This window comes from Humulus lupulus, chromosome 3, assembly GCF_963169125.1.
Source record: "Humulus lupulus chromosome 3, drHumLupu1.1, whole genome shotgun sequence".
In the NCBI taxonomy this organism is placed as follows: domain Eukaryota; kingdom Viridiplantae; phylum Streptophyta; class Magnoliopsida; order Rosales; family Cannabaceae; genus Humulus; species Humulus lupulus.
In genome coordinates this window covers 268,802,253-268,814,875 of record NC_084795.1, presented here as the reverse complement: position 1 = coordinate 268,814,875, position 12,623 = coordinate 268,802,253, and the positions used below count along the sequence as shown (strand labels likewise).

General features: G+C 28.1%; 1 protein-coding gene across 1 annotated transcript; it reads right to left on the bottom strand.

The window, feature by feature from the left end:
• Positions 1-7,113: 7,113 nt before the first annotated feature.
• On the bottom strand, positions 7,114-11,139 carry LOC133824138 (uncharacterized). Its single transcript, XM_062257007.1, has 5 exons — positions 10,661-11,139; positions 9,933-10,055; positions 9,237-9,336; positions 7,789-7,901; positions 7,114-7,437 (listed from the first exon to the last, which is right to left on the bottom strand). Exons 1-5 carry the CDS (start codon positions 11,009-11,011, stop codon positions 7,252-7,254), a joined length of 873 nt encoding a protein of 290 aa, XP_062112991.1. The 5' UTR covers positions 11,012-11,139; the 3' UTR covers positions 7,114-7,251.
• Between the last annotated feature and the right edge of the window lie 1,484 nt (positions 11,140-12,623).

Genomic DNA, 12,623 nt, shown 5'->3' with positions numbered 1-12,623 from the left:
TCCCAATTCTAAAAAAAATTAGAAAAATTTATTTAGTGGTCATCGAAATTGGTAGTAGCCAAAGAGGTAGGGAATATGAAGTATATTATCAAATAAGGTGTTAGTAAAATGACATTTTATAATCATTTATTTATTAAAAACAAACCTCCAAAAATAGAGAAAAAAAATTAAGAAGTAAAACATTTTATATAAGTTCAACATTAGAGCTGGGAACTAAATTTTGTAGAGATATCTATCAACACAAATATTACTTTGTTTTATTCGTTGTGAACATTGTATACACCCTAAAAAAACATTGTATATACGACATAGAAGTAGGGGTCAATATTAGAGGTAATTTAAAGGTTTTTTTTAAACTGCGGTTCTCATTCTTTATACTTTGTAACACTTAGGTCTCAAAAATAGATTTTGTATCAGTTAGGTCCCTAACCTTTTCAAATTGTATCATTTAGATTCTAAATGCTATTATTGTTTCTTTTTTCTTTGAAAATACATAAAAAAAAATTAAAAAAATGTAGAATCTTTCTTAAAAAATTTGGACATTTAATTTATGACAATAACAAACATGACATGAGAAAAAAAATATTTTTATGGCATTTTTAAAAATATTTAATATTTAATATTTTTATAAATTAAATTAATATTTTATTAAAAAAAATATTTTTACATACATTGTTGTTTTATAATTAATATTAATAACTATATTATCTCAATTATCTTAATATTATCAATTTTTATTATGTTTATGCCTTTTTATTTCATACATTCTTTTTAAAACTTAATAATAGTGTATATAAAGTTATTTATGTGTATATATATAGAGAGAGAGCAACTACAAACGCATCATTTTTTTGCAACACCAGTGATCTTTTTTCTATTTTCGGCACCTGGATAGATATAATATCAAAAAAATTTTGATATAACGGTATACATTATAGCTATCTAGAACATCCTACAAATTTTCAAAAAATTCCGAATAAATTATGGTACCGAAAACAGGTTCTAAACTGTCTGTTGCACGCATGCCTGTTTTTTTGTGTACGCGTGTAAAATTTGACAGTTTGAACCATGTTTTCAGCTTTGTAAACTATTCAGAATTTTTTGAAAATTTGCAGGATATTCTAAACACTTACAATGTACACCATCATATAAAAATAAATTGGATTATATCTATCCAGGTGACGAAAATAGAAAAATGATGCACCAGTGTTGCAAAAAAAAGTAATGCGTTGTAGTCGTTCCCTACATATATATCTCTTCTATATAAAAATTGTTTAGATAACGGAAATTCTTAGTTTTTATTTTTTTTAATGTTAACTTTAACGGAATATTCTTATATTTAACAGAATATTCTTATATTTAACAGTAGATTGTAAACATCACTTAAACTTAAATAAAATTAAAAAATAAAAATAAGATATTTTTGTGATATTTTACAATGATAATTATTTTAAAATAGTAAAATCTTACATTTTATAACTTAAATAAAATTTAATTAAAATTAAACACATATATTAGAATAATATCATATTAAACATATAATATAATTTAAAATTAATTAGCAACAATTAATTTGCTTTCAACAAAAAAAAATAGCAAGAAACTTAAATTTAAAATCGACTTATAGTATTTAATATTAAATTAAACATATAATATATATTCTCTTGTTGTCACTTCCAAATTCAAAAACTAGAATGGATATAAACTTTAAAAAATAAATAAATTATTTAATTAAAATAAGATATTTATTTGAAATTTATATGACATTAATATAAATTTAATACAAATAATTAATCAATTCTATAAATAAAACTAAGGAAATGTGCATTGCACGTTGTTTGTATCTAGTATATATATATATGATTATTTATAAGTTGAATTATTGAAAAAATTTACAAAATAAAAAACAAATATGTACATTATAAATATTGATAATCTCGTGATAGTTTAGTTATTAATATTAAAAATTTATAGGTAAGAATTTTTTCTAATGAAAAATTAATTTAATTTATAAAACCATTAAATATTTTTTAAAATGCCATGAAAATATTTTTTTTCCAAATGTCATGTTTGGTATTGTTATAAATTAAGTGGTCCAATTTTTTTTAAGATTGATTCGCCATTTTTTATATTTTATTTATGTATTTTGAAAGAAAAAAGAAATATAAATAACATTTAGGAACCTAAATGATATGATTTGAAAAGATTAGGGACATTGATACAAAATCAATTTTCGGAACCTAATTAAGTGTTACAAAGTATAAAAAATAGGGACTGCAGCCGAAAAAAACCCTAATTTAAAAGGGTTTATACATTTTTAGATCATGTGTTTTGCCTCATTACCTGTTTGGATCCTGGGTTTTGACAAATTATTTTTTTAGATCCTGTGTTTTGTAAAATAATTCAAATAGGCCCCTAAACATGATTTTAATGAACAAAAAAATAAGTATAACAACATAGTTCTTAGGCAGAATGACTGTATTTTTGTTCTGAGTTGTTAGTTTGATGAATTATTTGTGATTTTAGTTTAAAAAACTTTGATCAAAATCGGGTTTATGGATCTATTTGAAGTATTTTAGAAAACACAATGTCCAAAAAATAATTTGTCAAAATATAGGGTCCAAATAAATAATGAGACAAAATATAGAATCTAAACAAGTATAAACTCAATTTAAAATGTAGTCACAATTTAAAAATGGAAGATTCTTTGCACTGTTGAGGACAGCATTTTATTTTCTTCTCATTATAGTAATGGAAAAAAACAAATGGTTGAGAATGTCTAGAACAAAAATAAAATAACTACTTTTTCTGCTTCATAATTAAGTAATGAAGGTTCCCCGAAGTTTCACACAAATGGGAATAAATGTTTTTTTTTTTTAAAAAGCAGCAAAAATTAAATAAATTGACTTATGATAATCGATTCAGGATTTGGTTCCACAGTGCTAATTAAGTACCTAATTAGGTGCCTTAGCCACATTAGAAGACTAACACTTTTCAAAAGTATGGTGCTCCTTCTTCTTATTATTATTTCCAAAAAATTTCTACAATTTGAGTTGTTGGCTATTTCAATTGACTTGGATGGTGTTGAGTCTTTTATACATATATAAATGGATTTTATGAAATTAATTTGTTGAAATCTGAATCATTAAAGTTCAAATCTAGAAGATTAACATATATAAATATATACAACTACACATAAAAGAAAAATAAACAAGAGTCACAAATCTAGATTTTGGTGGGAGTAGATTCCCAGTAGATATCTATATACCTGCCCACACACTAAAAAAAAAATATTGAACCAGAGCTAAAAGGAGTATTAGGTGAGAATCGTTACCTTGGTAGAGTATCAAACAATTTTTTGTTTTTCTTCTTTTTTTTTTTTTGTCAAAAGAAGCCTTTAAATAGCAAAAACCCTCTAAGTTAAAGAAATTGAAAAATAATTATCTGAAATTAATTAATTCTAATATAACCTCTTAGAAATATAATTAATGGTTTATTATTATAAAAACAATAATTTTTGTATAATAAATTTGTAAATTTGGTGTTTTAAATAACAAATTTAGACAGTAAAATCATATTAGTTTTAAAAAATTTCTTAAAAATAAGATAATTCATAATTTTTGTATAGTTATAATTTTATTGGAATTTCATTAAATATTGTTGTATTTTTAATTTTATTTTATATAATTACTAAATAAAATTTTATTTAATTTTTAAAATATGATAATAGCCTATAGTTTAAGCATTATTATATAAAGCTTATATTTTTATTTTCTTTTTATAAGTTTTTTTTTTTTTGTAGGGAGTTCTTTTTATAAGTTTGACTGCATGTGATTTTTATCAATTATAATTAGGAAAAATTCATATGCATTTAAATATTAAAAAAAGTTAAAATATAAAGATTTTATGATAGTATTGAAATTGTAGAATATCATCATAAATAATAATAAAAAAAGTATATTTTTTTATTTTGTTGTATTACAAATACAATATTATTAATAAATGTAACAAACATAATTAATATATTAACATTTAATGTAACTCCAATAATATTATAATGAAACAAATTTAATATTATTCATGAATTATTTTATAATTAATATGCTTTTAGGAGTTTTAGTGTTAAAAAAATAAAATGTTATTTAAAATATCGAATGTTCATTATTCACAAAAATCAATATAATTTTTTTTTTATAAAAATACACTATTGATTTAACTTTAGAGGAATTTACTTGAATTAATTGATTTTGTTGAATTGTTTGTTAATAACTTTGACTTGAGAAAGTTTTCCTATTAAAATGTCTAATAATACAATTTTGGTCGATTTATTTATGCTTTGTGTGCACTTAGTTTGATTCGAACTTTACTAGAGTCCAAAAAACGAATAATAAAAAAGCAAATAGAATTTTCAATGGAAAAGAATTAAGGTCAGTTAGAGGTGGCAATGAATTTTAAACATTGCTTGTAAAAGTAAACGCATAATTTTAAGGGATGTTGGAACTCGGAAGTCAGAAATTGAAAAAGATTGTTTAAAGTAATAGTCAACAATTTTAAACATTCACTAGATTCATATTTTATACTTGTATTGCATTGATGACAAGTTTATTGCTTTTTATAAATATACGACGAATTTTTTAAAATGATTGTATTTGTAGCAATTAATTACCTAAATTGTTTTTTTTTTTTCGGTGAAAGTATATTTCGTCCATGTTTTGGTGCATCTGTTTGTTTCGTCGTTAAGTCTCTCACTATAGCATAAAATTTACTTATAACTTGAATAATTTCGTCAGAAATATATCTTAAATTGAGTATTTTCACCACAAATATCTTTTTAATTTAGTATTTTCGCTGCAAATATCTATTTAATTAGGTATTTTTGCATACGTGTCACAATCGAATTTAACGATAAGAATTGACGGTTATACTAAACTGCACTAAAACATTAACAGAATGTATTTTTGTCGCCAAAAATATAACTTTGGTACCTAAGTGCTACAAACATAATAAATTTAGTATTTTTATTGTAAATATCCTTAAATAAATAGAATCGGCATAATTGCCCTTTTTCTTCTCTCAATTACATCAATAAATAGCATTAATTATCAAACATAACTTTTTTTTCTTTCATACTTAACATTTTCTTAGAAAAATATTTGAATTGACTACATTATTCTAAATTTTTTAACAAAAATATTTTTCTTCTACTCAACATTGTTGTTTTTCTATTATATATAAATATTTGTAGACTTTTCAGGTTAAGAGTAATTATAAAATATTGTAAGAGATCATGATATTTTTAATTAAATGTTATGTTTACATTAGATTTTTCCCTCAAACATAATTTCAAGCAAATAATAAAACAAAAAATTAATACCCACTGCAATCTATATAGTAATTTGTTTTACATTTTCTTATTTTTAAATAATAAAATATTATACATTTAAATTTTTTATTAGCAAATGAATAACAAATACTCAAACATCTAAATTCATTTTAAATAAATTAATTAATTTTAAATTTGGGTAAATACTTATTTGATACCCTACGTTTTATCGAAATACACATTTAGTACTATATATTTTCAATAATCCTCATCAGATATCCTATAATTTAAAATCATACATATTTGTTACTCTGAACTCAATTTTAATAAATAAAATTTTATCAATGTAACAAAACTGCCTTCGTTTGTATAGGTTTAAAATTCAAATTTAATTACTTAATTACATATAACTTAAGATAATTTAATTATATTGATAAAATTATATCGTTCAAATTTGAGTTTAGGATACCAAATATATACGATTTCAAATTAAATGATATCAAATGAGCATTATTGAAAACATAAGGTATCAAATATGTAATTCTATCAAACAAAGGATACAAGATAATTATATACCCTTTAAATGTTAACTAAAGTTATTACTAATCATATATTTTAAAATACTATACAATTACTAAGCTGACTAATTACTAGTAATTACACTCCCTTAATATTGCTTTTAAATGGCCCCAATAATTTTATCAATTTAATTTTCCAAACTCATACACGTATTTTTGTCACAAAAGCGTCCACTCTGCTACACACAAAGTCCAAGATTTTGCTTAGATCCCTTTTGAAATATGAATTTGTTTTTTTCCAAGTTAAATTCAACATCAAACCAAACAATAGAAACATTACTCTTCTTTGAAAGTAGTAGGAAGTTACTTGGGACAGTTTACTCAAAACCCAAATACCCAAAAACAATCTTACTAACTTAGAGCAACCACAATGGGTGTTTTAATTCATTTTTTAAAATATCTCCCTAAAATATATATTTTTCTATTTTACCTTTAAGTTTTTCATTATACCATACATCAATTTTTCTATTTTTTCTCTATATCATTTAAATATTATATTTTCAAACAATTTTTTTATTCATTTAAGATATTTTCTATAACTATTAATCTATATATTTTCCAATACCAATCTATATTTTTTTATTCTAATTATTAATATTTTAAAATATATCATCAATTTACAAATATGTCATATTTTATATTAAGTACATGTAATATTGTACTAAAATAAAAATAAAATATATTAAAAGATTAAATATAATAATATTATAAAATATAAATAAAACTCTTGTAATAAGTACATAAATATATATTATATATATAAAAAGAAAAAAAAAAGATGAAACATATAAATATATATATAAATTTTATTTATGTTTATATATATATATATATATAAAGAGAGAGAGATAATAATACAATATGTTTACATAAGAAATAGTGTAACATAAATCTAGATAAAAGTAAAAATATTTAAAGGAATTAGTTATAATTTAATTATATAGTAAATATAGCTACTTCATTGGGAGTGCTCTTAGTAATACATATGTAAATTGCAAGTTTTCACACGAAAATGGTAACAAGACAGGAATTGCTATTACATGTTGGTAAGTTTGAGTGAAGTTGCTAAGGGCCAGTTGGGTGCTTCTTAAAAAAATCAATGGTGGCAACAAAATTTGCTAAGCACCTATTAGGGAAAGTTTACAGGTCCTGCTCTCCTCTATGCCATGTTATTTACCACCAAGACTACTTCTACAGCCAAGCCACATACAATTCATTTTGAAAATAGTTAAATTTGATGAGAAACTCTTTTGCAATTTGTCATATGGAGGACCACAAAGAAATGGAGTTGTCTATTGGTGTAAAATCTTATAATACAAGAAGCATATTTCAACAAAATGAAATGAACAGTTATGTATCCTGCAGTGGGCGGGCCCGGGCAGCTGCTTTCTCTAGTGCTTTGAGTCTGTTAGCTTCCATTCGGACTTTCTGTTCTTCTGTGATCTCATTTTCTTTGGAGTTACTAACATTGTCGTTTGGTTGTTTAGGTGATTCTTTTGCAGAAACCATCTCATAGTGTAAGGTCTGGGAAGGTTCCTACCATTAAATAACAAGGAGCAAATCATTATGTCATTATCAAAAAGCAATTACTCCCAATCAAAAACCAAGCATAAGAGATCTTATAAATTCAAGTTTTCCGATTCGGATTGTACATGGAAGTACTCTTCACTAATCATGTGAGCTTCATATCTCAAGTTAGACAACATATCTATGATTACTTAATTAAAAAAAAGTAATGTTCAACATGTTTAAGATCGTATCTTATATGGAAAGTACTAAGTAGTTTTATTCAGTAAAATCAGAGCACTCACAAGCACTTTCTGACAATGATGAAGCAACTAAAATAAAAGACAGCTTTAATAATTTGACAGAAGAAAATATACGTACTTCAACCGCATTTTCAAAAATATCCTGAAATATGTCCTCCTGTACATTGTTACCCTCATGGTTCTTTGTAGTGGACGCTTCCTGTTGATGCTGTACTTCTTCAGAACTCATAGCTTCGGCAAAAATTGAAAGAATCAGTCAGCATTCAACTAGGAACCCTCAAAATAGTATTTGTTTCCTATCTAATATTTTGATAAATTTTAAGTGTAACTGGTAAACATAACTCACTAATACAGTATAAGTGTTAGAGCAACTAATGCAGACAGATCTTCCGCTTAATGTTTGGATTCTCCGTATCATGCAATTATGCTTGTTCAAAATGCTCAGTTTCATTAAAATGTCGTTCTTTCCTTACCAAAACTCTGAGAATATAGGGTGGGATGCGGTGGCTAATGGTTTAGATTGGTGTCATTGCAGAATCAAAGCATGACTGTTAAAAAGACCATTTGGGGGATGTAACAAGTCAATTTTATTTCTGAAAAGTAATTTGACTTAAAAGAGGAGAAAGCTGAATGGAGAAGAAAGGGTCCTCTACCATCCAAGAAAGAAAAACACATAATTTAAGCTCAACGTTTTATCTGTTTGGATAGAAAAGCTGAAAATTTTCAAGACCAGATTTTAGATCCCAAAAAATTCAAAGAATTAAGAAATTAAATCAGCTGAATAACTCTAGTCAATCTTAAATGATAAACAAGTAATTATATTATTAGACTATTGTGTCCCACATGGAATAAGTGTAAGAATATTGAACCATTAATAAGAACATGTGTAACTCCACTAATTACCAATTAGTTTTTAGATGGAGCCTCATGATTCTTGTCATATATAAAATCATATTTACTTAGCTGGGTGGAAAAGGAATTTCACTAGAGAAGTCTTGCTCAAGTATTGTCATCAAATATTGCAAGCTACAATAAGTATGTTTAAAACGCTGGGCTAGATGATCAAGCTAAAGAAGTTGATGATGATAAAAAATATCAATTAGATTCTTGATTCCATCAAGTATACACATGCAATAAAATTCATATCAACTGTTTTGAAATTGATAATCAATGAGTAATGGGATCAAAATCGAATTTGTAATTACTTTAGGAGTAAATTCAGAAAGTGATACTGCTTCTATTAACCTATGATCTTGGGATTTTTATTTAGAGATTTTACATTATGTTAGAATTCTTAGCGCTAGTTCCCTAGTCGAGTTACGAAGAATTGTTAAATTACCTATATATATGTATATTTCGTATATGTATGACTAGCTATGTCAAACCTGCTATGAAATTATCAAATAATTTACTCTCTCTAATTCTTTTCTATTTCTCCCTTCCCCTCTCTTTCTCATTGTTTCCCTTTTCTATTTTCTTCTCTACATGTCTAGCACCATGAATAGTGCCCACATTATGAGTAGGATAAAAAATATATACATAGCACTGACAAAATATCCAGCATACCAAGTGCATCATGCTGAGTGTCTTGGTCAACTGGCGGTTCGTGCAATTTTGCTGGATCCCCTCCATTTGCAACTCTCTCTCTTAATTCTCTAAGACATGTCTACTTGACAAAAGAGAATTACTGTGTGAGCACGCACACACACAAAAAAAGCAAAATGAAAGATACGTAGCATGTGAAGACAGCTTAGAACTGATTATGATGCATGCAAATAAAATTTTGTACATCCACACTATTAACAAGGAGAAGCTTCCATGCAGAGATAGATAAACGGGTAGATAATCTGAGCTAAAATGTCACGGAAGAGAATCAGATAGATAGGTAAGTAGACTGACAGAAAACCTTGTTTGAATAAATAGAAGGCAATTGAAATTCAAAACTTTTATTTACTATAACGCCACAGAAAGAAATCATATAGTATAAGGTTTCAGGTCAAATGTTTAAATCAGACAAAACTCGGCACTCAAGTTTTTTAAATAATGTTACAGAAGACACATTTACAAATATCAATCACTACAATACAACTAAATTTCATTCAGTTAAATTGCAGGATATAGACTTGCTGTCATTAAAAGCAGAGGCAATTAAAAAATTGAAGATGGAGCTTAAATTCTCTGTGAAACTTGAAAATGAGTTTTAAGAACACCTCAAACAGACTCTGCAGACAAACAAAAAGGTAAAATATAAGACTTCATCACCTTTACACGTTTTGTAGTTGCAACTTGTTCCACCTTATGGACGAACTGATCAAATGAGAAATAAGGAAGCAAACGCGAGTGCCAATCACCATACATCTTAATTAGGTTCCCCAAATCGCCGACCTACAATACAGAATCAACAACAAGCAGTTTCAGCAACTAAAATTTAATCAGACAGGTATCTTATTCATGTTACTTCAACAGAGGAGTTTTAATAATTTAATAAAGTCTACCACAGTCTATTAGGCTTGATTATCAAATGAAGTGCTAACTTAGGCAGGCCTTGGATTCCAAGACTGATCAAACTCAACTCAATCGGTCACTGTTTTCCCCCATTTAAACGAAATAAGACAAGCTAAAAAGCTATCGAAATGGGGGTTTGCCTGCCATTTGATGAGGCTAGCTCAGGTGGTTGAGTGTGATAACTAATGACGAACTTGATTGTGTAATTTTCTCCCAATTTATCCCCGCCAAAAGTTGCTACTTACGAGTGATCAAACAACTTAACCTAAAATTTAAGATTCAAGACAACTGCTTGAACAGTAATTAAGCATTTAAGATTCAATGAATACCCAATTTCGAATAGCTTTTTAGAATGGTAAAACAAAACTGACACTCCACTTACAGAACTAACAGAGAAACGTACTAGTTTGCATCAAGGAAGCAATATTTACAGAGTCAAAAGAAAATTTGCTGATAACAAAATGAAATTGAAAGTGGGGGAAAACCTCGTGGCCGCGACCGCGATACTTGAAGGAGCGGGGGAAGTGACGGAGGACATAACCGAGACCCTCGTCGGAGAGAAAGAGCTGAGGGGTGAGCTTGGGCCTTGTCCTCGGAGCCGAAACCTTCTTGGGTTTGGCAGCGGGTTTGTCGGTGAGTCCCGATCTAAATGCAGCAGAGCCAGAGCCAGAGGCGGAGGTATTCTTGAAAGAAGTGAAGGGAGTTTTGGGTTTGGAGGAAGGAGGAGGATCGGTATTGGAATTGTTGGAAGGAGGGGCTGAGGGACAGTCGCGCGCCCAGTGACCAGGCCGGCCGCACTTGTAGCAACCCGTCGGAGCTGCCGTCTCCTTCTCCATTTTCTCAGTATCAAATTATGAATCGAATCGAATTGATTTTCTTCTGCAAAATCCAATCGCCGGGGTTTGTGTTTTTCTTGGCGGGAAAAAGAGGAGGGAAACTGATCGGGTCGGACAGATCTAGTTATGTAAATGTTATGGGCTTTAGCCCAATATATATTGGGAAATTTCACGTACTATGAAAGTTAATAGGGATTTTTTCACGGGGTTTATAAGGTTTTTTTTTTATAAAAATGGTGCTGTCACGCAATTCTTTAGTTCCTCTCTTGCCTTGCCTTGGAGGGAATAAATCCATCATAGATTTTTAACTATTAGATTTAACTATAAAGATTGTCAACTATCAGATTAATATATTTTGTAAAAATTTGTTAAAATACCACACTACCCTTAAAAACCTGTAACTGGTTAGAATTTTTTTTCGGTGAGGTTTATTACTCTTTCTCAATCAATTGCTTAAAAAAAAAAGCAATCATTCGTTTCTCTTCTTCCCTCACGTCCATCATCTGTGCATGCATTTCCTTCTCACTTCAAAAGACCATATTTGTCTTCCCATCTCAATCCTTATCGGCATGGCTGCTATAACCTCAAGAATGCAACTCTAATTCAGTGGACCCAGTCGATTTTCTAATCCACCCAACTGCCAAGTCGACTCTAACTCTGAATCTCCCTTTCCTATTATATCTATTATTTGTTTGTGTATTTTTGGTTAGGCATTAGATATATGTTGATTCTTCTTTTGGATATACTCCATGAATCAGTCATTTCTACTGGTTGTAAAATATCTCTATCTCTTTCATTCTCCTGGGTTGGCGGCGACAAGGAGTAGAGCACAGACACGAGGCTAGAAACGGTGGCTCAACTTCTCCATTACGGTGGGTCGAGTTCTTCGCTAACGATGGCTAACAGAGCTCTTCGCACGTGATGGTGGCCTTGGGTTAGTTCAAAATAAGGTTTTGTGTGCATTTTTATAATTTGTTTTTATGAATGATGTTTAAATTTTTCGATATATTGTTGAAAATTATATATGTATATATATATGCATATATATTTATGATTGATGGGGGGAGAGTTAGGATTGTTTGAGAATAAATGAAACATCTCTAGGAAAAAACTTTAAAAAATCTTATAAAACATCTACAAAATATATATCAGTTTTACTTACGTAGTTATTGTTGCGTCTCACTCAACATAACATATAAATCACTTGGCGGAAGCACAATGCTTACGTTACCAAAATCGTAAATATCTCTCAAATTCATATTAAGTTTACGATCAAGTCCTCAACTGTACATATTTTTTTGGATATACTCCATGAATCAGTCATTTCTACTGGTTGTAAAATATCTCCATCTCTTTCATTCTCCTGGGTTGGCGGCGACAAGGCGTAGAGCACAGGCACGAGGCTAGAAACGGTGGCTCAACTTCTCCATTATGGTGGGTCGAGTTCTTCGCTAACGGTGGCTAACAGAGCTCTTCGCACGTGATGGTGGCCTTGGGTTAGTTCAAAATAAGGTTTTGTGTGCATTTTTATAATTTGTTTTTATGAATGATGTTTAAATTTTTCGATATGTTGTTGAAAATGATATATGTATATATATATATGCATATATAT